This window comes from Micropterus salmoides, unplaced genomic scaffold (assembly GCF_014851395.1).
Source record: "Micropterus salmoides isolate LMB-PRFRI ecotype aquatic unplaced genomic scaffold, ASM1485139v1 Ms_hic_scaffold_10, whole genome shotgun sequence".
In the NCBI taxonomy this organism is placed as follows: Eukaryota; Metazoa; Chordata; class Actinopteri; order Centrarchiformes; family Centrarchidae; genus Micropterus; species Micropterus salmoides.
The window spans coordinates 22370117-22394478 of NW_024040041.1; the positions used below are offsets into that span (position 1 = coordinate 22370117).

Genomic DNA, 24362 nt, shown 5'->3' on the forward strand with positions numbered 1-24362 from the left:
TTTTTTCAAGAAAAGTGGAATTCAAATGCCTTGCACACAGACGGGAAGTCCAAAGAAATGCTGGATTGAATCATATTTGGTGTAAAGAAATACCAGTTTTCAACATAAGTGCCTTGTTATTTAGAGATCAAAACCCAGTCATTGTGTTTTGTTCTGTAAACTAACAGAGAGGAGGAGGGTAGACAGCAGGGTGAGCTGGCGTGTGGTCACCGGTTGAGTTTATTTAGTCTATTTGTACAGTTCGTTTAACAGACATGGTCCTTAGACGTTAATTAGCTTGGTCTCCGGTCATCTCTAAATATTATAATTATCACCAGACTGGCAGTTCTCCTTACTGGCCCAGTGCAAAAGGAAAAATTTACACATGCTTTCTCGTGGTCACATCCCTGGTTTGGCAACCTAATTACAGCAGGGTTTAGCAACTGACTGTGTGGAGTAATGTGTCTGATAATGCAGCTCTGAATCAAATCCCTGCTCAGCTTGGCTTCTGATGGTAATTTAGCTCCTTTCAACAAGGCCATAACATAATTGGCTAAGGTAAGTGCAATGGTGATGAAATACCAAGTAGTCAGTTTTATACTGTCTGATGTGCTCACTGATGTGCTCCCTTGTACTGTAGGCCGGAAAACCCGGAGTACCCATTGCAGGGTGGATTTGTGTCACCGGATGTGGCTTTGTTAAAGCTCTTATGTAAGAACAAATGCTGTCTGGTATATGGAGATACTATCATGAGCAGTCAGTGGGTGGCACAATCACATTTCTCTTGAGGTGTTTTCACAGATCAGGGGTTTTACCAGCTTCAGAAAAAGAAAATTCTTGTTTCAAAGTCACTGACAGAACCCACATTTCACATCATGCTGCAGAACCAACCTTCACATTTGACACGCATTGCAGACAGATGTTGGCTATTTCTTAGAATCTCTTTGTGCATAAAAAAATCTGTAGTTGTTATCTGAGGCTCTGAAATGAAGTGACAATGGATTAACTGTCAGGCTCCACCACTCAGACATACAAACCACAGACTTAAATACACAATCATCATTCACACTGATCTTTAAATCCTCATTATATCACAATGACAGAAAGTAATACAATGTTCATCACATAATATACAACTAAATGACACCACAAGCCCATCAGCAATCAGTGTAAGATCTGAAATGATTAGTAAGGTGGTTATTTCATAATGACTGCATAGGAAAAAAAGGTAACTGCCTTTTAAACATACATAAATAAATTTCTGGCAAGCTGAAAGAGTCAGTCTCCTCATCCTTCTGAAACTTCACATGCATATTTTTCCTGATAGTCGGCCTGTTGTCCTGTTCTGGCATGTTCTTCAACGCAAGGAGCAGACTGGAGGCAGACTCAATTGAAAACCCATTTTAGGGTCTCTAATCCTAAGCGTTGATCAGCTCCTCTTGAGGATTAACAAGGTTCCACTATGCCTCACAAGGCTTAAAATGTGGTGATGACAGATTATTTCACGTCACCTTCCACCCTCTAAGTGATCAGATGATAAGAAAAGTCCAAGATATTTTATCAGCACAGAATGACCTGCAGAGGGAGAGAGAGAGATCCTTCCAATCTGTAACACCATATTACAGTCAGGGATAAACTTCAAATTACAAAACTGTAAGAATGATCTATCTTTCTGAGGAATTAGAGAACAAATAAATAAAAACAAGAAGAAACTGAAGCTCAAACAGGGGTAAATTCAAAGTCTGTGATAGATTCATTTTCTGCCAAACTTCATCTACGCTCATCCATAAATACATGTCAAACACATATGGGGTATAATTTAGTATCTTGGTGTTACCACATGATTTGTAGGCATTAGCAGTGTGTAGTGTGGCTCTATTGGTTTATGCTGATTGATTATCAGGATCAAGAGACTGCCAGCATGATCTGACTTCATTCTCCATGCTGAGAACTTTTTTTACATGTATGTGTGTACATCAACTTGAAAAAGGATAATCTGTTTGCCTTACATGAGTCATTAGCAGTCTGATTTATGAAATCCTCTTGGGTAATGAGAATTGACAAGCTACTGGCAAGAGACAAATGGACTGACTTTGATTTTAATTGAATTGAAAATTGAATTTTCCTGCGCATAAGGCCATGTCGTGTGTAATAATATAAATCTATGTGTTGGGTCTCAGGCTCAATCAATGCATGTTTGATGCCAATCCTGTGGAAAACCACAGTATGGATGTAGTTAATGTTATTAGTAAGAACTCACCGTACCTTTGAAGCCAAGGTTTTTCTTTGTTTTATTGTTTGTTGTGTGTTTTAAAGAACAATTATCTGTAAGTAACACAGGTCCCGTAGTTGGACAAAGGTACATAGCTCATGCTGTGGAAATATTTCTCACCCAGAGCTCAGACTACCCACTGGACTCTTAGTAACTATCTGCTAAAAGCTGCTAGGAATGTGGCCCTGACTCGGGCTGGCTAAGCTGGTACTGAGAAGGGAGGAGGTGGGAGGTCAGGGGCTCTGTTGTGTACCAACCAGATCAACCTCAATCTGTCCAGTTATCTGGGTGTTTCTGTCCAACTTCCATCTATCTCTCACCCTCATCGCTTTCTATGTTTTTTCTTATCACTGTCCCACAACTTGCTCAATAAATCTAACTTTTCTCTTTCATTTTCCTAGAAGGTCCTTTTTGAAGAATTTTAAGATTATTTGTAATGTCCATGAAGAAGCATCAGCATATTTTAGATTGACATTCTTAACTGTCTGTAGGTCATTGGTATTTAACGCAGATTAATTTGTTGTTCAGAGTTAAGTTTTCCAATAAATAATAAGGGACAGCATCTTTTGATAAAAGAAAGATTTGTGGCTTTTAAAATGGGTGTGTTTCTCACCCTTTTTGCAGTTTAACACACATTGTATTTTGGTTTATTTTTCTCTGAACATTGTTGGGGAGTGTCAGTTATTTTACAAATGCCTGTTGTAGCTTGGACTTTATCTTTGGAAACATTATCTTTGGTAATTTTCCAATTAGACAAGGTCTTCACAAGTTTTATCTTAGAGCATGTCTCAACTGAATACCACAATCTTCCTAGAATTAATTAGTCTTCTGGCAGGACTACATTCAGCCTCCACAGGTAACTGACGCTGTACAGGCTTAAGTTTTGGCAGATGAGTGGGACAGATGTCCCCAGCAGTATTAAAAATTAAATTACTTTTCACAACCAATTATTTCTGCTCCTTCCTGTAAGCAGTGTCCCTATAAAAACAGTATTAACTTATTGTTGTGTAATGCAAACTCAGTTCATATTGTTATACCTGTAAAAAGATGTTTCTATTGTCTGGTGGATTTTGGCTACATTATGAGGCGGGATGACCACTCAAATTAAAGTTAGAGGGTTGGCTATAATACATTGTTATAAATAATAGTTTTGAGCCATGTGTGCCTGCCCCTGAGCTAGCAGTCCATGACCTCTAACCTGAAGCGATTCATCCTCCAGCCTCACAGTGGTCAAGCTCCAGCCTGAACAAGCATTACAGAAACTGCAGCAATGCTTGGCTGAGATTAGCCTGATGGTGGAGATAACCTGCCTGGGTCTTCAAAAGCTTTTCTCAACTCTACGAACTGGTCAGGGGTGCTGTAGTGGTGAGGCGTATTTAGTGCTGTGAGAAGTTCAAAGCTTGGATACATCCTTCAGCTTCAGTTAAACCTCTGATCTTCACTGTTTTATAAAAGTTAACAGTGAATCTGTTCTGGCCAATAACAAGAACTACAGATGGAAGCATCACCATCATCATCATCATAATCATCATCATTAATATTAGAAGACATTGTAATCAGTCACTGACACATCTTGTTTAAATTCGGTGTAATCTTATATCCTACATTCAGGTGCCTCTCTGTGGATAATACATTGTTATTGTCCGCAAAAAAAATCGGGAAATTGACAGGTTACCAGGTATTAGTGTTGGGTTTTTCGTCACTTCTGTGGGTAATGAGACGTAACAAATTATCCCGAGTAATAAACATGATTTATGATGGGAGTCTTCTGCAGGCGCACCGCTCTTAACAAGCGTCCCAGGACACCGTCCTATGGGAGGGAAGAGGCGGAGGAGGTGGAGAGCAGAGGGAGGGAGTCAGGGTGAGAGGGAGAAATTGAATGAGAGGGACAGAGCGAAACTGAGAGGAGCCACCACAACAAAACTTCTCCAACAATCAAGCAAGTGGAACTACAACCCGGCTTCTCTCCTTCTCTCCCCGCATGGCTGCTGAGTTCCTGCAAATATAACTTCTGCAGTTTAAAGTTCTGGTGGCGGAGGCAGAGGGGGGTCTCCGCTTGTAAAGATGGACAATTTAATAAGGACCAGGTCACGCAGGAGAACACCGCTACTTCTTTTTATCCTACTCCACATAACGACGACACAAACTGGTAAAGTTGAAGATCTTAAAAGTTAAATACGCCTAGTAAAGACCACGTGCGTTTGATGCTAGAATGAGTTTAAAAAAAATGACGACAGAAGTGACCGTACTTTCTGTAGCCTAAATGATGCCTACTGTCCTCTTGATCTATGACTTTTTCAGGAAACTTCAATCGTCCCCCTCGCAAAAAAAGCGTAATCTTTACTTTAAGGGTCAATTTGAATCCTGGTGTGTAAGGCTGATAGCTGTGCTTTGAATCTGTGTGAATGTTTGATGATGCTGCCACCCCACAGAGTCGCTTAGGGCTGGGATTAAAACTGTGAGCTGGCTCAAATGACTTTAGACGTTGTCGGAACGTGTGCAAGAGATTTGCAATTATGTAGGCCTATAAGCCATTTTTTGTATATGCATATGTTAATTATCCGCGTCAAGGCACAGTGAGCCCATTTTAATTGATTCAGTGTTTCCTGCTCCTGTCTACGTTTTTCCTGAACATATTTCCAAGTTCTGCATTTGAACGTGTCCTTCCGGCTGCGTCAGGTGTGCTGGAAGACGCGCACCTCAGGAGATGTATGATGTCATGTTTGAGTTTGCTTGTGACCAGCGTCGGTTTACTGTGAAAAGGTTTAACGTCGGCTTGAGAAAGAGGAGAATGTCCGAACACTGACCGAACTGAGTAGATTAAAATTCCTGTCATGTATCTGTTTAATGTACCCTCTGCTCACATAGGTCTTAAGTGAAGGGGCTTATCACTAACACTCTTACTGCCTTAGTTATGATTATTCTAGTACACATCAATATTTTACACTTTTTATTGCAGGCTACTTCCTCTGGTCATATTTTATATAGTTTTAACTTCTGTAAGTGATCCAATCCTACTATGTGTTGGAGGAGTGGATTGACTGGACACATTTTTTAATTATCCATCTGCAAGAAGAATGCCTAGTCTTTGTTGTTGAGCTGTGCCTCTCTGTCTGCCTGTCTGTCTGTCTCAGTGTCCACATTTGCTGCACTTTCAGGCTTGTTCAGCAAGTGCTGCAGCCATTTTAAGACCTCCTGTTTCTCAACATCGCCAGCAACAACCACCTTGTGTATACATATTGTATGTCATTTGGCTCACTCACTGTCTGTCACCCATACATGCATTCTGGCCCTGTGGCTCTGGCCTGAGTATCTTCAACTGGCAGCAGACTATTTCCTTGCAGGTGCTGCGGTTTAGGGACTCCCTGACGGAGTGACATGCCTCAACAGCAGGAGTTAATCTTGTGGTCACCAGAAGTGCTTATAGATGTCTCATTTTCATTTGTGGCTCCACATATGCATCCACCTTATGGCTGGCAGGATGTGTTGGAATTCATTGGCTGAAATAAAGTGATGGCAGGAGGAAGTGAGCCAGCTGACATACTCCCATTCAAGTGACACAGCGGAGGTGGTGTCCACTGCTCTCTAATAAGGGCCTGTGAGGTGACAGGCTGAGATGATTAAAAAGTGCATGGAACATATGGTGGTGCTGATATGGCAGTCTTAGATATGTGCACGTGTTTGGTAATGTGTTTGTGTCTCTGAGTCTGTGAGTGTTTGTGTGCGTGTGTGAATTACAGTGCAAGAATGTTTTCTCATATGCTTTGTGTGTGTTCGACAGAGATGAGAGAGTACTTTGTAGTCATGTTTGCTGACAGGAAGTGAGACATTCTTGTACACGTCTACAGTTAGTTTCAGTTAGAATCCTTTGTTCTTTTGCCTCAAAACTTTTGTTCAGTTTCCCTCTTCTTTTTTTATTTTCCTTTCAAAGTCTGGGAATAGGGAGTGTTTGTTTTTATTTTACATGCCTTATCTCTTCATTTACATCATCTTTTTTGACTTGCATATGCCCCATCTCATCCTTGAATGGTTCTATGACAGAGAAGAAATCGTGCGTACATCCCCCTCACTGTGTCCCGTTTGATCCATCCTCCTTGCCAATCCTGCACCAGACTCCCAAAGGAGGACAGCCAGCCTTGTTCGCCTTTGATCTAGCTACAAATTAGTGGCAAATGAAAACAAATGAAAAAGGCAGCTGAATTTAGCAGGATAGAGAATAAGCAAATAGGAATCTTATGCCTGTTATAGCCCTAGTGTTTTCTTCTGTTATGTGAGTTTGTGTTTCTCTAATGGAAACATTAAACATCAGAAGTGTCAGAGATACTTATGTCCTAGTTGCTGATGCTGCAAGTGTCATATCAAACTGCTTCTCAGACTTTTTGATGGGGCAAACTGTTTTGGAATTCCCCCAAGTCTGTAATATGTGGAAATGATGCTTAAACACTTCATGGAGCCGGACTGCAATCTATAGTATTCAATACACATCTGGCTTCCAGAAACTCAGTAATTCCCTTCCCCTCCGGCTTCTATGGCTCTGTGTTTCTGATCACTGGATGCTTCAACAAGCTTTCTGTGGGACTAGTAGGAGATGCTTTGTGTAGAATTGGAATGAGCAGACATCAGAGGAGCTGACTTCTTTGCAGTGTCCCCTTACGTATCATCTGCCTCTTTATCCCAGTTTATGAGCCTCTGAAAAGTTTTATCATCACATGCTCGTGCACATCTTAGTAGAGGTCACAGTAGTAAGCTTTTCCTACCAAAGCCGTTTGTAGAAAACAATATGCTACCCTCAGTGACATCCTGACCTGGCTCATGTTTCAACTTATCTGAACCTGCCAAGTGTCCGTTAGCATAGACACTTAGCTGCTAAGATAGAGGGGAATGGTCTTAGTCTAGTTCCACAGAGGCCGTGTATGTAGCATGATGATTTTGCCAGCTCTGCTGTTACACTCCAAAATAGCTGCCTCAATGGTACAATGAAAGACTAAAGGACAGCTAGGGGTTGAAACTTGAATGGGCTTGGTCATGTGTATGCTTGCATATTTGTATCTAGGTAATCCTCTGTGCCTGAGGTGTTTATGCTGCATATGCACATGTGCAATAGAAATTGTGTGTGTTTTAGCACCCCCCCCCCCCCCCCCCCCCACCTCCCCAAGGGAGATTAGGGATTAGAAGCAGGGTCAGGCTAGGTTAAGGGCCAATGTTAGGCATGCAGTGGATGGAGATTATGGTTAGGGAGTGGATTTACTGTAGTCAAAGAACGTCCTCATAAGTATAGAAGTACAAATGTGTGTTTCCGCATGTGTTTGTGTGGAGTGCCTGTCCAGTTCGGGACCTTGAGGGGCAGATGTTTTCTCTATGGGCTAAACAGCTTTTGGCCTGTTGGCCCATCATGCTGTGAACAAACGCGGGCAGAACAAACTGTGGAGATTGAAGAATGTGGTGCTGATGTGAATTGGAAGGAAATGTGTAACCATCTAAATCTTGCAGCTTCAACACCAAAAGTGTAACTCACAGTGAGCATTAGCACAAACAACAGGAGACAGCCGCTGTACCATATTTAGCAGGGCACTCTGCGTGAGCTAAATTGAATAAATGTTGTCATATTTAAGAGTTATTCACCTATGATCTTAAATTGCTATTATTTTTAATGTTTGAATTGTGTATTCTCCTTTTATAGTACAACATGAGCTAGGAGATATATTAGAGGAAGAGTGGCCTGCATATGTGACTCAAATGTAATCATCAGTGCCAAAGATTTAGGCTAAGTGATATAGACACACTACCTGCATTTGTGAAATTGACAGGGGTGTTTGATATGATACATCATAAATAATACATAATAGGAATGAGAATGCACATGAACAAGAAATGGTTACAATACCTGAAACGTTTGAAACAGAAGATAAATTATTGCACACATTATTGCTTATCTGTCTGTTGCATGTAGATTTCCTGTTGCTGGTCAAGTCAGTTCCAGTCCTCCCTCTTATTGGCTATTCCCGTCTTTCAGTGGCTGTGCAGTTCTGCATAAAAACTCTACAGCCACAGAATTTCTGACATCGGCCTCTGTGTTAACATGTCTTTGGTTGTCTTGTATCTCCCCACGATAATATGAATACTGATAATGTGGTATTACAAATATTGTGGTATTACAGGCTACATGCTTAAAATGTACCAAAGGCTTGGTCGCTTTCATTATCACTTTCATTGTCTCTTAATAATATCTTATTAACATGGTATAATATGTTAAAAGCCATTCTCAGCAGTCGTCTACACAACCGCTGACTTGACTTGATCCTAAACTCTCAGTGATAACTGAAAGCAGACCCAGCCACAAAGCACACTCGATAAATATCTCTGCCTTTCACTTTGCGTACTTCCAGGCCAACAAATGCATCTGTCTCCTTGTTACAATAAATTTACCTTTGTGATAGATATTTCTAACAGGCTCTTCCCTGTTTTAATAACCCCTGTTTACAAGTAAAAGGGCAAAGTGTTTGACAGATTACATAATACAGAATACAGAATAATACAGTGATTCAGAGAGAAATTTTGACAAGGGTAGCGGTCCAAAGTGCTGTTTTTTTTCCTTCTGTGGCCGTTATAATTGAGTTACATATAAACAGTGTGTGCAGGTTATTTGGTCATACCATTGTGACTGTGTGTGCAGTCAGTGTATCAAGCTTATTTGGCTGTAATGTGTTTAAGTTTTCATCTGCTCAGAGTGTGCATTAGCTCTCCTCACCTCATAGCATTCTTGTCCACAAACAGCAGTGACCCAGACTAAAGGTCACACCCACTGCTAATTACATTAAGGGTTTTCTTCACGGGGCTTGGGTGAAACTGTCAGGATTTATTCAACCACTTCCACTGGATCTGTCACCAATTTTTCATTATGAATCACTATATGTTTTACAGCTTGTCACATTTGTTTTCTGAAGAAATGCTCCAGCAATAGTAGTTTTTATGGAAAGTGTCATTTCAATAAAGAAAGATTTAAAAAGGAAGAAGAGATCCATTTAAAAGGACAATACTATACTGTCTATATATATCTGCTAGAGTTACACATGTTCAGCACATGGTCATGTATTGTCATCTTATTTATTATAGAATAAATGCATGTCTCCAAACAGTAATTCAAAGTTCAAATGTCAGTGTTTTTCCTTCACTCATTTTAGGGTGTGGTACAAGATGCTACGGGAAATTCTCATTGCCCAGATTCATTTTGGCTTTATTTCTTGTTCAAATACCCCAGTTCCCAGGCGCAATAGTTTTTGACAGTGCAGTATTGTGTGTGTGTGTGTGAGTGGTATTTTCAGGCTGAGCTAGGAGTGTAGGTGGTGTGAGTCATAAAGAATGTCTTCGGAGACATTTGCTTGAGAAACACAGAGAACATATTATGTCCATGTATGAGTGAAGTGGCGCTCAGTTGACCATTGGGCATGGAGACTGTGTCAAGTGTCACACAGCCAGAGAAGATACACAGATGTACACTGTTCGGTGGCATTTCCAGGGGATAAAGCATGTCAGCTGGAAGGCTCAGACTGTGCCCAGCACTGCTGCTGGGCAAACATGGCTGTCTCTGAAATAAAGGCACAAGGATAAGATAAAGAAGGCAAGAGAAACTGTATGTCTATCCACATTCATATGTATATACCCTGTAATTAAATGCTGTGCAGCATGTTATCCACTACTGTTTTCTGTCGGCCCCCTCCCATGTGCTCTGACCTTTTGGTGTATTTGGAAAACACTCTGCTTCTTCAGTCCTTAGAGATTCTACGATGCTATCTGAAACATGTTGAGCAGTATATTTATGTGATGGGGACAGCATGCTGAACATACCATCAGAGTAGCCACCGGGTCACAGGTTCTGTCTATTTTTAGCCATACCAGAGTCTTTACGCACTCTCCTTAAGTTTCTCTAGAAAGAACATAATTTGATAGGTGAGGTAAGGACATAATTACCACAAAGCGTAATGAGATGCAAGCAAAGCCTGCTCAGGCAGTCAGTGCTGCAGGACAGGTAAAGAGACTGCAAGATTTGGCACAACTTAAGATGACATTATTGAATCCAAAGCGGAAAGTAGATAACTTTCTTTTATTGATTTCTGCATGGATCCAGACTTCATATGGCCACCTGCCACTAGCCTGGAGTTTTTCTCTTGACGCCAGAGTCAGGGGTGGTGGTATTGAAATGGTGAAACAGGGGATACTAAATGGAAACTTTATGTGGGTCATTCTTTTACTCAACTAGCTTTTGATGTTGTTGCAGCAGCTATCAATATGTTTTTTCCCCCATGTCCTCCGAAGCGGCGTGGCAAACTTTTCCCGTAAATGTTTATTTTGCACACATTTGCCTACAATTCACTGTATGTTTTTCTAGCAGACCATTGTGAATGCAGTTTCTTTTTTGAGGAATTTCCGCTTGTCTCAAATTTCTCCCTTCGGCATTGTTGCACATTTTGACTGTTCTCTGTTGTCTTGAGAGTGTCAGAGGTCAACAGTCTCCTGTCAACCCATAGCTGGAACATGCTTAAAATTGGGCAGCAGTTACCTTTAAAACTCCTAGTGTTCAATGTGGTTCAAGGAGTACATTCACTTATCATTTGTGGATGACTTAAAATTAAACAATTTTGCTGAAAAGTAAATTGTGTTAGTTTGTTTTGAGGCCATTTTGTCAGGTGTTGTTCCGGATGAGCTGACAGAAAACCCAAGAATCCTGTGTAATTAGACCCATGTTGCTTCAATTTAGAATATTATTCAGACTGTTCCAAACATCACTGCCTTATGACCTCTCTTCCTCCCTGTGCATTAGAGACATTCATAGAGAACTAGATACATAGACACACACTGAGAGGGAGAGAGAAAGAGAGAGAGAGAGAGAGAGAGAGAGAGAAAGAGAGAGTTTACTGGATCCTGGCCTTTGACTAAAACACAAACTTTCAACTTTGCTATTCCTAAGGAAATTGATTTGCTTTAAGGACTCAAACAAGGCCACAACAGAGCTACAAAGAGCTCACTTGAGATTAGACAAAGACAGAGACCCTCCTACCAATTAAATTAAATACAAACATTAAGGATTCGGAACTAGACATGATGTAAAGTGCAAAGTAAACTGTTTGACAGAAATGCAGATGCTTACGTATTTAATGAAGATTGAGCCTTTAGCTACAAGAATGAAAGAACTCCGGCTTGCTATATCTTGGTTTTTTGCTTCTGAAGTGGCAGAACGATCACGGCGTTCAAAGATTTGGCTAGCTTTTTTGACAACTTTCTTAAGGTAAATGTCATAAGGGTGAGTTTGTTGCAACCCATTCACTTTACTGGAAAACTAAACCAGCATTGTCAGTCTATTTTATTTTATCAGGTAATCAAATTAGGCCAAAAGACAAAAATATTTGAATCAATAAAACACAGTGAACACTGAAAACAACTCTTTCTTTAATAAAAAACACTACTAGACTTTCTTGCACGTATGAGATACTTACAAACAATGTTAGGATAGTGCCCAACAATGTGTAATCGAAAACAATGTCACTGTCCTTATTCTTGATGCAAGTGTGGTTGACTGGGCTATGACCTTTTAAAGTCAATAGCTACCTCATTTCTTGACCTTTAGTTCTTGGTTCACCGTTATGACTGCTAGGGCAGATTTGAAAGTGATCCTAAATGACTGTGTGTGGGTGAACATTTATTGCTGCCACTTGTACATAAAACAGCCTGGGGTTTCTGTTGTTAGAGGCCAGCAACTTCTGTAATTATTTAATTTACATGGCTTGTTTATTATAAAGAATTTAAGCCCTGAGGTCTTAAATACCTTTAGATCTGTACCTAATGTTTTCCATTGTTGGAGACTTGCTGTAATTCACTGCCTATTTACAGCCCTGTTGCCATTCTACGATACTGAGAGGACAAGCTCTCAAAGCGGCTTGGAATAAACGGCCTCTGCTATTCAAATAAATAATGTCGTAAAATGTAAGGCGTGTTTTTCTGCAAGCAACGTCTGGGCAACGGTAAACTCTCTCCACATGTTTAATTAACAAGGAGAATAAAAGGCGAGCTCTGTATGAGCGTCACAAGCTACAGGAGGCAATTTGGGTTTAGGATCCTCATTTCAGATGCCTGGAATGCTAAGTGCTGAGTTGCCCCGAACAGGCTCTCTCTAGCAGCTTGGGGGGAGACCGGCTGTGCATAAAACTCTGATCTGATGCCCACGGCAGCACTTTATCAACAGAACATTTAATAACATGACCAGCAGACTACAAATAAAGCACAGGCACATTGTAATGAGAGCCAACACTGGGAGAAACTCCCAGAACCTACAGGGACAATAGTTGCTGTGCACATTGCAGATAAGCATAATTTCTTACTGTATATATATGCACAACAAAACAATGTCAATCTTAAAAACTGATGACATCAGTTTTCCTGTTTGTAAAAATCAACCTGTTTCAATAACTGTCATGAGAATTCTATCGATGATCTTGACAGCTAATGAGATGAGACGTACTTTATGCCAGTGAAGTGTTCAAAATGTGATAAATGTGAAGTGGAAATATTGTTGCTCGCTGGTACAGGGTGTGCAGGTGTCAGCTGTCAGGTGTGCTGCAGTATTATGGGTTAGGCTGTGTACCACCCCTATCCTATAATAACACCCACTGAAGACTGGCCACCTGCCGCCACAACGCAGAGGAGCTTGTCTCTTCCGACTCCTAGGAAGCCGGAAGCCTCCACACTTTAAGACCATCTTCCAGCCAAACTAAACCCTGCTCTTCAGCTCGGTAACAACCAGCACTTAACAGAGCCAGACAACAAAGTGCTGTCCCACTGGCAGGGTTTAAGTGTAAGACTCTCGTGACTAAAAGCATGCTGCCGCCATCTGTCACAAGCTCCTCCCTATCATAAGTAGTTTTTATAGTTTTTCATACAACCCTACAAACAGGAATAAAGAGAAAACACGGCATTGGCTTGTTTGAATGTAAACAATATGTTGTTTATAGAGATAGAATCAGCCACAGTCTGTGAGCATTAAATAAAAAAACACCATATTTCTTCTATCTGCTCTATAACTATGTGCAAATGGTTCATTTTTTCTTTCTTACAATTTCCAGCTAAACCCGTGGATGTTCTGCGAGTGCTGGAGCTGTCAGAGAACATGGAGGGGGTTTCCTTGGAGGCTGGTCTATGCACCAGCAGAAGGGGCATGGAGGAGACGGACCTGGCCTACAAAATAGACAAAAAGATCCAGCTCAGTGCTCCCACCAAACGGCTCTTCCCTGGTAGTGGACATTTTTCCTACTAGACCACATACAGCATAGCCTCCAGTCCCTTGCAGCATTGAATTACTTGAAAATTTCCTAAAATAGCAAAAAGCACTCAATTGTGTCACTTTTATGAGGGATTCTTCTCTCATTAAAACCTTAAGAAGTCTGACTTTGAACTCCCTTTACTTCTCCTCATGGGTGCTCAGTGCTTTCCTGGGCAATATTTTTCATCATTATTATCTGTACTCAGGTCTCACTGGCAGCGGGTGGTGCCGGCATGTTATAAAAATGTCTGCTCCCTGCTGTGTTCCCTCTCCTCTCCTCTCCTCTCCTCTCCTCTCCTCTCCTCTCCTCCCTTTTTCCAGATTCCATATTTCCCGAGAATTTCTCCCTGATGGCTACTTTTCAAGCTAAAAAGGGCTCCCAGTTCTTCCTGTTCTCAGTGTATGATGACCAGGGGGTACAGCAGCTGGGGCTCGAAGTGGGCCGTTCGCCAGTCTTCCTGTATGAAGACCAGCATGGGCAGCCGACACCAGAAATGTACCCAATCTTCAGGAAGATCAACCTGGCTGATGGAAAGTGGGTAGTTTGAGGGCATGTAACTTCTCCATTAGAGTAGATATTAATGAAATATCTGCCCTTCTATTGATTTGACAGAACGCTGTATCTGATGTGGAAAAGAAATAAGATGTAGAGCGCTTGCTTCAGTGATTTGACTTGATCAAAGGAGTTAAAGAAATCAATCCTTCACAGTCTCATGCTCAAGGGCACTTGTGTTTTTGCTTGACTTGATAGAGGTGTGAAACAGCTTTTTGCATTGCTGACTCTGCTGGGCAACAGACTTGTCTTCAGATACAAAATACTTTCACTACCACATTTTCGCAAAAACTCCCTCCAAGGCTCAACCCTGTTAATTCTCACTCTCTCTTTGTTCTTTCAGATGGCACAGAATAGCCTACAGTGTGCAGGAAAAGTCTGTGACTCTCTACTTGGACTGCGAGAGGGTAGAGACCCTGGATCTGCTGCGAGGGGACAATGCTGTAGTCAGCACAGATGGTGTCACTGTGTTTGGGACTCGGCTGCTGGACGAAGATGTGTTTGAGGTAGGACAAACCTTTGTATCACTTTTTTTTCTCATTCACTTTTTTGATAAGCCTCTTTCTCATAGTTCTTCACGTTCAACAAAAGTCAGTGTGTTTTATCCATGCTGCTGCTGACTGGAACATTTCAATAGCTTGTTGAGTAAAGTCACAAGGATTTGGATAGTTTGTTTGCAGATTAGATAACCTCTTCATGCTAAACCAATGGCCAAGCATTGTTCATATCCACTTTGTTTAAGATAAATTATTGTCAAGATCTTAAACATACCAAATATGCTAGGACTAATTTTGCATTAAAATGCAAATGGGGTATGAATAGTTTCCTTTATAACTTATATATATATTTGTTATATATTGCATTTCATGTATACAGTATGATACAATAGACAGTTGTGTCTGTGAAATGGTGGGATCGGGGTTCTCTCAAAGCAGTGTGGAGGGAAATAGATGCTGGGGAGGAGGAGGGGATATTCTGTTCAGACATGTCCAACCTCATCCTTTCCATTGTACAGCCAAGAAATTACACATTCTCTTCGCTTTTTGGATTTGGATGGTCACTAAAGATCTGTTGGCTATAAATGTGCTCAAGTGAGTCGGAATGACCAGTCATGCATTTGGGCATGTGTAGGACTGGGTATCAGTACTCGATAGCTTTAAGGTATCGACCGAAATTACCCAGTACCAAGTAGTAGTAGTAGTTGTAGTACTTCTGCATGCAATCCTTTTGGTAACCAGATCTGGAAAAAAACTGACTATTTGTATGGTTTTGCTTGCAGCCAATCACCGCAAGTGTTCTTCAATTTAATGCGACGTGCGATTTGACCACTACCGCAGCAACTACAATTCATACAGTCCATGGTAAAATCGAGTGCATTGTATTGGAGTTGGCAGTTCAGTGTGCTGGGATACCAAAAAAACGCTCAAAAGTATGGTTATACTACACACTGATACACGATACACTGATACATGTCTGATAAAAAATAAATGCATAAATGCGGCAAGATTATTACAGGAAAAACTGGGACTATGAGTAACATGATAAAGCTTCTCATCACGCAATCAGCCAGGAAATAATAATAATAATAATAATAATCTTTATTTGTAGAGCACTTTTCAAAAACAAGTTACAAAGTGCTTTAACAAGTGTAAAGACAATAATACCCAAAAAACAGTAATACAAAAACAATACAAGATAAAGAAAAGAAAAGACTAAAACGTTTAAGATAAATATAAAATTAGTAAAGAGCAGGCCTTGGCCCAGAGACATGCTAATATTTCTTAAAAAGAACATTTAAGGATTAACTGTAACTAACATGTGTATTCTGGTCATGTCTCATCCTCTTGCAGTTTGTTGTGTCTACACATGTGGGGATTACTGAGTAGCAGGAGTTGTGTATCACAGATAAAGTAATGCTCATCAAAGTCATTCCAAATTGTGTCTGCCTTAAACATTTGGTAATTTGATCCCTTTTGAAGTTGAAGTACACATCTTTAGTTAAGAGCTTTCAAATATATTCGTCCACATATGTTGAGGAAAATGGAGGAGCAAGAAGATTGAAATTAAGCTCTAGGATGGGTTCCAAGTCCTCATTTTCTCTGCAGTAACCTTTATTGTCATAAGTCATTCTTTGTGCTTCCCATGACAATATGCAACCCATGCTCCATTGTCATTCCCAAGAGGCTCCACTCTAAATCTCTTGCCCACAGCATGAAATAGAGATCAGCTCAAGCCCCTTCCCCTGCCATGTCCCCGGGGCTCTGTATCTGTTCAGCAATGGAACAAGAAAGACAGGAAAGATAGACAGTGGTATAAGGTACAGTCAAGCTCAGAGAAATGATAATTCCCAACCCTCTTTATCCTCAAGAATACTCCACAGTCTGCAAAGGGGAACATACTGTTAAATTTTAAGAAAATATAGAAGGGTTGTTATCACTCCCCATTGGCCTAATAGACAGCATCCTGCACTTTCACCAGTAGAAAACCAAATGTCCTTGGTCCTGACAAGTGAACACTTAATGCCTTTGCGTTTTGCACGTGTAGTCAATAACTACCTTCCTAACCTTGTCCACATATTAACTTTACATTTCCTAAACCCTAACTTGACCTAAGTCACCTCTTTCATGCTGAAGCTACTCTCTGCTCACTTCCTACCCTTCCCTCTCAGAGACTGAGAGTTTTTGAATTTGTTTATATCCCACTTCAGTTAAGAAATGTGTCTCCTTGTGGGCTCTATAAATTTCCCTTTTCATAAATAATGGAGACCATTTAATCTTTGGCCTTACTCCAAAAACACTCCCATGCTCTTATTTATCATCCAATGTGATGAGTTATGATGATGATACAGTATTTGTGGTGATGACTAATACCCTTCAGACTATCAGATCCATGCTTTTGTCCAATCCATGCACTTTTGTGGTCATTGTGAATGTGTATGAAAGTTTGCACTTAATTGAATCTAGAATTAAAAACTTAATATCATGTTTTCAATGTGTACATGTACAGTATGTATTCACAGCCAAGTATGTATGTCTGGCAGTGCATATTTAAGCATCAGTGTTGTACACCTCGGGTGAGGCTGGTACCAGGGGAGGAAAAATTAAGCAGGCTGACCTTTGGGCTTCTGTTCCCAGGCCCTGATTCTGGGGGAGGAGGCCAGTGTTCCGGCCCAGTTCTCCCAGCGTGGGAGCTCAGCGTGAGAGCATAGGGACTGTGGTCAGCCACTAATGTTTCTATTGCTTCCAGATTGTCTACAAATGACTACAGAAGTTTGGTGTTCAAACTCAACTCTGCTTGCATCTGCAGTAAAGCAAACATCAAACTGTCCACAAGTCTGGTTGTGCTCCTTCTTGGCCTCTGTGTGCCCTGTGTATGTGCCTCCAACACGCTGACTGCTTTGATAAGATCCAGCCCAGCGTTTATTTGTTAGGAAATTCAGATCCTTTCTGTCTCGATTAGTACCGGAAATAAGAAACGTTTTTGGCTCACTGTTATAGGCATGTTTAAACCATGACTTGTCAAGCATATCATTAAAGAGCAGCTTTTTTGAATGCTTAGCAACCCCATCGATTTACCACACAAATCGAAGCAGCACATTAAATCAGTCAAAGTCTGTTTAAGTCATATTTTGTCTTGATGATAATTATATCTGATGGTGGTCAGATGTTTCTGGTTAGTCATGAGCATCTTCTGCACTTTAAGCAAATGAGGAGCATCAAAATGCTGTTTCATTACGGTGAGCTTATTTGTAATAAACTTTTAGTTGCTTCTTCACCCACACGGAGGTTGTGACTCACACAAGAATGCAAAATATTTTTTAGAGACTGAGATCTGATTAAGGCACTGCAGCACCTCATATACAGTCTAGTTAGTTGTGATTTGGTGAAGCAGTATGACTCTTAGCTTGCTGGCACCACAAACCTTTTTGCAGACAGTAGGGGAAAGCAAGGAGGTCACTCTCTGAAACACTAATGAACCTTTGCCAGCAGAGCCATGTGTGACCTCATGCAGGATGTTAGAGAGCCATCAGAAATGTGTGGGTCCAGTGGATGTGTTTTTCTTTTCAGCACGTCCTCACACGTCCTCTTCAGATGTCCTTTCCATGTCTAAATGGAGAATGGCAGAGCATGCATGATTTTGGGCAACACTTTACTCGCTGTGTATTTCTAGAGGAGAGAGCCCCTGCTAGGCAAGAAAAACAGCAAAACTTCTCTGTGAAAGTGTTGCCTTTGATCTTAAATTGAGATTGGATTAGATTGGATTAACTCCCTGTTGCCTTTCTCTCTCGCTCTTTTTTTCTGTCTCTCACCTTAGAGTGCAATCATTTCCTTTGCTTGACACTGGCTTTTGGCCAAAACAGAAAGAAAAAAAAGGATAAGCGGATAACAACTCCTTTCATGTTTGATGTATTTGATGCTTTGACAGTCTTTTCCTAGGTTTACAGTTTTGTGTGTGGTGATCAAGACTTTGCTTTGACATGCAGTGCTGATAAGGCATGATTTTAGCTGTATTGGACTATAATTACCACAACATCATGCAGTTAATCTGATTTGATTAATCACAAATGGCAATTTGCAATGGCCTGTCATTTACATAGATTTGTACACTGTTCCATGGGGCTGCCTGCATTTTGTTTATGAATTACTTTATGACTTGAGTCTCAGAAAGAATTCGCACTGCAGCTCACAGTTATTTTCGCTAATTCATCTTTTGGATATATTTATTTTATTCATTATTCAACCTAAAAAAGTCAAAAATTATGACAAATGCAAATCAAAATTTATTTGAGCCAAAATGGTTAATTTAGCTAATATTGTTGCCTAGACTAATACTATTTTTTAATAGTAATATGCAACAGAGAAAAGCATTCTTAAACCATTGTGTTTGGTATTTTACTGTCAAAGTTGCACTTTAATATGTCCATTGACAAGTTAGTTCAGCACTACAAAACATTATGTAATAATATAATGTAGACAGAAGACAAGAGTGATGTTGAGTGTAAGGCCATTTAAGCCAACAGGGGCCTTGGTCCCTCCTGAGGTTAACACAGCAGTCAATAGTCACAATAGTCAGTAGAAATTGTACCAGTAATGACTGATGATTATGCTACTGTATTATACTGTACATCTACGTCCGTTTTGTTGTTCTCATAGTGCTTGTGGCATTGTGGTTACAGCTTCAGTCTTCTGCTGGTCCTTGAATTATCTCTACACTGTTCAGTAGCAGCTGCCTATCCTGTAGACCTGGCTTTACATCATGTCTGTCTTTCTGTCTGCTTTCTGGTTTATTTCAGGGAGATATTCAGCAACTACTGATTCTGGAGGACCCCCAGGCTGCTGCCAACTACTGTATAAACTACATACCAGACTGTGACTCTGCTTTGCCCTACATCAGCCAATCCCTGGAACTGCAGGAGGTCAGTACTGCCACCCACAGGAGACCATTCCTACTGGAAAACCCCACGCAAATCTTCGAACAGTTATTCAACAGTTGAAACAATGAATTATAGCTTTAGCCCTCTCAATTAACTGCAGAGACACGGCTTGCATTTTTACACAACACAGTTCATTCATTCTTATTTTTTCTAGCACGTGTTAAAACATCATTCATGTCCTTCTGGCTGCTAAAGTTGGCTTGCAGAAGCACTTCACAGCTAGCCAGTACAAGGAGTAGAAGCATGTCTATCAATAGACCTATGTGTCTCCAAGACGCGTATGATTTATAAGCACACAACAGCCCCAGCCTAGAAGCAAATGTAATGAGTGTTTGAAGAAGAGACTTGAGAAATTAAGACAGAATAGGCCATCAGTCAAAGGAGAAGTCTCTTCTTTCAAATGCAGCCAGCAGTGGATTTCTTAAGGTCAGGTGTTCCTTGGCAAGGGACACACACACACACACACACACACACACACACACACACACACACACACACACACACACACACACACAGCCAGGAGCTGATAACTCAAACATGATATAATATCTCTTCCCCTCCTCAAGGCGTGCATAAAAAAATGAATCAATCATGGATATGAATTACGGTATATTTCTTTGGCTGTGTGTGAAAGATAGGGATAAGTAGGGAGGAGGCAGCCAGAGGAATAGAGACAGAGAGATGTGAGTGTGTGTGTGTGTGTGTGTGTGTGTGTGTGTGTGTGTGTGTGTGTGTGTGTGTGTCTGGGCTTCAAGGAATCCACAGTTTTAACTGAACACTTAAATGTCTTATATATGTGGCTATTTCTTTAGGTGCATGCCATGTGCATACACTCATGATCGTGCACACCTGTGTGTCTGCACGCAAAAATATGCGCCTGGTCACTGATAATGCTCCAGAGATGGTTCATTAATGGTATGAGGCCATTTCGATCCAGCTGGCTTTTATAGAACTACAGCTGAGCAATGAGCTCTGAATCCAGAACATGTCAACATCTGTCACCCCACTGACCTACTTCCCAACATTCTCCCATACACACTGCCCTTGTTTACAAGTGGATCTAAATCACATCACTGATGTTATTCACAGACTGGGCCTTTAGCTTCTTTTCAGGCAGAGGCCATTGAAATTACTGACATGCAATGAAAATCACTCTGGAGGATGACACAGCCCATATTTGCTGACTTGCCAGAGCACACTAAGAATCATAGACATGGTGACCCCTGACCACACAAGCAAATATGTCTTCTGCTTTGACTAAGAGGAAACAACTTTGCATTTATTTGTCCCTACTCACTTCATGTTTGCTTTAGGTTTTTTTACTAGCTCAGTGGGAGTCACAGTAGGACCTGTATGCATTGCTTTACTTTACTGTTGCAGGCTATTTCCTTTGTTGTATTTTCATTCACAACAGTGTTTGTTTTTTCTCCATCCTCCACCTGTGCCGTCATCTTGCGTTCCCTTTTTCATAAAAGAACTCTCAACTTGGGTCTGATGCCATGATGCAAAGTGACCAGCCGGATGAACCAAAGGAGCACTCTAAAAAGGACAGGAAAGGCAAAAAGAACAAAAAGAAGAGGGACAAGGGCTCTAAAGGCAAACACAAAGGCAAGGGCAAGAAGGGATCCAGAAAGAAAAAACATGAGGAGGGTCTTGAGGATGGCTTCCTCAGAGTGTCCACAGCCCTGCCTGAGTATCTATCCCAAGAACCTTTTCAGCCCACAGTGATGCCAGAAACTAAGAGCACCCTAGACACTGTCACCCCCACTGAAGTCTTCGACAAGACCCTCATTGAGATGCCCACACATGAACCTGACTCTACAACTGAGGCCCCCACTGTGGTGTCCAGTGCATTGCCTGAATCAGAGGTTACTGAGGAGGTAGACAAGTTTACCTGTAGATGCTGTCCACCCCAATCCCCTCCTGCCATTTGCAGTGCTAACCAATCACTCCCCTAATACCTCCTAACCATAGAGAACACCGCTTCCCTCTCCAGTTGCTTATCACCAACACTAACCAGCACCATCCTAATCATCACCTCCTTGACATCCCTTCCAGAAAACATGTAGAACATGCAGTAGTACATGCATACCATATCTGAAAAACATGGTATTCATGGTACATACAGTATATGTCTTCCTAATGCAAAACCTACAGAATGAGAATTGGTTCATTCAAGATGAATATTGTGCTTGGATGTCGTCTAAATCATTTGAATCATATTGCACATACTGTTATGAATATGTCACAACAACTGTGTATAATTGTTCATTTTTAAAAACAAAAGTTCCACAGCAACAAACAAGGAATGTCTCTGTATGTCTCCTTCGTGTTTGTTATTTGATCATTTTCTATGTAAACTAATTGTTCATAATCACGCTGGTTCTGGAGCTGTTGCAGTCTCTGCCATGCTGCCACATGAATCTGATGTCGTCCATCAGCTAATTACACTCCAGCATTGTAATTAACTGCACACCTGTTAACCTGTAACCCGGATAATCAACACTCCCAGAAATCCACTTGTTTTGCTAACATTCATAACGTACATTACAAAATGTTCTTTTGTTTGGAAGCACTGGGTGCTAATGAGAAATGGTCATTGCCCCCTGCATCTTTGCAATGACTCATTTAAGCCCATGTGTTGGCCTGCAGGAGGGCAAGCCAGTGAAGAAGCCACTAGTGGAGGAGTATGGAGATGACCTTTATGGAGACATCTATGATGATCTCCCAGTTTCCACGGTAACAGTGGGTCCAAATGTTACTGAATATGAGGTAGGTTAAATGCAAACACAAGAAATGTCTTCACCTCAGCATGAAAAAACTTAGAGGTTATTATGGTATTCACTACACCTGTCCCTAATGGAGTTGTTCATTCATTCACAGATTCTTGAATATGAAGATTACAAGAATAACACAGAGTCAGATTATGAAGAGTATGAAACATACGAGGACGGCTATGACTTTGCAGAGCGGGAAAGGGCAGAGACGTGGGACAGAGAGGTAAATCTCAACGTTAACTCATAAATCAAGTGAGTGGCCACATCTTTAAATGCCTGGGTCAAGTGATTTCTAACAATCCACATGTATTTATCTGTTTCTCCTCCTCAGGCTAGCCTCAGAGGAGAGAAAGGCCAGAAGGGAGAGCCAGCTATTATGGAACCAGTGAGCTGCTAGAGGCATTCAATGAATAGTCTAGTAGCTTTAGTTATGAGCATGGGAATGAGTTGATACTCTCCTAACGTACATTTAATTCTATCTGTGCTTGTTTTGTAGGGTACATTAGTGGATGGACCCCCAGGTCTACCAGGGCCACAGGTAAGCGATTGTGTCAATTGTAATTGTACAGGATGTGGCATAACGTAACGTAAGCAAGAATCCTCCAGATGTGGTGCAAAATGTTGAGAATTTTGGATTCTAGCCATCAGGATGCAACTGTGGTGTTTCCAAGAAATCACCCCTGCACTACAATGCAATGCAAGATGACACTTTGTGAAAGCCTGATGATATTTTGCACATCATGAAGCTTCATCATCATCATGATAAAGAAGTTAAAATAGCCTGATTCAAAACTACATAAAGAAATAAAAAGGGAGTATTGTCAACCATTTGGAGGAGTTAGAATATGATGTAAAAGAAGATAATTTTGTTGAAAACCAAGCCACAGTAGGGCAATGTTCTTTGATGTTTGTGGTGTGAATGCATCCTTCACAGGGGCTCGCTGGCCCAGCTGGACCAACAGGCCCTCCAGGACCCAGAGGAGATCCTGGTGAATTGGTGAGTTTGGATTAGGCCTGGAACTGGGCACACTGGGTTAGTTTGACCCCAGTTTGACCCTTTCACCTGTGGGACAGAGCTGTGGGTTCAACTGTGATCTCACATTGAAACATGTCCATGGGATTACAATGTCCTGGTTCAGTCCTGAACTGAACCTCATGGACTTCAGGGACTGATGTTGACTCACACATTTGACCTGATTTTCTTTTGTGTGTTTGTGTGTGTGTGTGTGTGTGTGTGAGAGAGAGAGAGAGATTGCTTGAATAAGTTTATTTCTCCATGATTCATCACACTGACAGATGCTCTGTCATTCCACAGTTGATGATGGTTTTTATCGTTTTGCTTTGCAAAGATGTTGATGGCCCCCCCTTGCTTGCATTTAGTAGCTATAACAGGTTCAGCCCACACTACAACCAAACCTATATTTTAATACCCAAAGATGAAATCTGAAGAGATGCTCCAGTGGTGGATATCACTGAATCTAGCACTGATACCAATAAGTATGGAATGGATTAAAAGATGCAATATATCTACAAATAATCTCTTTAGCCATGGCATTAAAAAGACATGAATATGAATCACCATCATGTTTTACTCTAAAAAGTCACTGAGACAGAGGACTATAGTCTTATTTATGCATTATGTACTGTGTCCTGCCCTTACTACCATAGCTTCATTTATAAATATTAATTTATAAATTAAATTAATCTCCATTGCTGCTCTTCTTGTGAAGCCACTTATTTGAGTAGCAAGAAAATAACCCTTCATTCAAAAATTATCATATCAAATTTATTTTAATCACTAGTAGAGGAATATATCTCATCAATTAAACATTACATAACTTTAACTGCAATCTGATTAACACAATGTTGCCACATTCAGAGTCAATGCTACATTAAATGACTTGTTAAAATGGATATTTACAGTGTGTGTGTGACATTCCTTGCAGAAAGGTTTTTTTTATTTTTTACAGTGATTAGATTGCAGGGCTGTTATCTCTCTTTTCTCTCTCTCTCTTTCACACACACACACACACACA

The 24362-nt window shown here is 40.8% G+C and overlaps 1 protein-coding gene across 2 annotated transcripts in view; it reads left to right on the plus strand.

Annotated features, from left to right (window-relative positions):
* Positions 1–4123: 4123 nt before the first annotated feature.
* col5a3a (collagen, type V, alpha 3a) overlaps positions 4124–24362 on the plus strand; it is a 48555-nt gene continuing 28316 nt past the window's right edge. The window contains exons 1-11 of one of the 2 annotated variants that reach the window (XM_038702460.1): positions 4124–4400; positions 13366–13533; positions 13884–14097; positions 14459–14621; positions 19409–19531; positions 21025–21429; positions 22202–22321; positions 22433–22549; positions 22658–22711; positions 22823–22864; positions 23261–23323. In XM_038702460.1, coding sequence (XP_038558388.1) covers positions 4316–4400; positions 13366–13533; positions 13884–14097; positions 14459–14621; positions 19409–19531; positions 21025–21429; positions 22202–22321; positions 22433–22549; positions 22658–22711; positions 22823–22864; positions 23261–23323 — 1554 coding nt within the window. In that variant the 5' untranslated portion in view covers positions 4124–4315. The remainder of the gene's footprint in view (positions 4401–13365; positions 13534–13883; positions 14098–14458; positions 14622–19408; positions 19532–21024; positions 21430–22201; positions 22322–22432; positions 22550–22657; positions 22712–22822; positions 22865–23260; positions 23324–24362) is intronic. The other variant, XM_038702469.1, reaches the window with a different exon arrangement.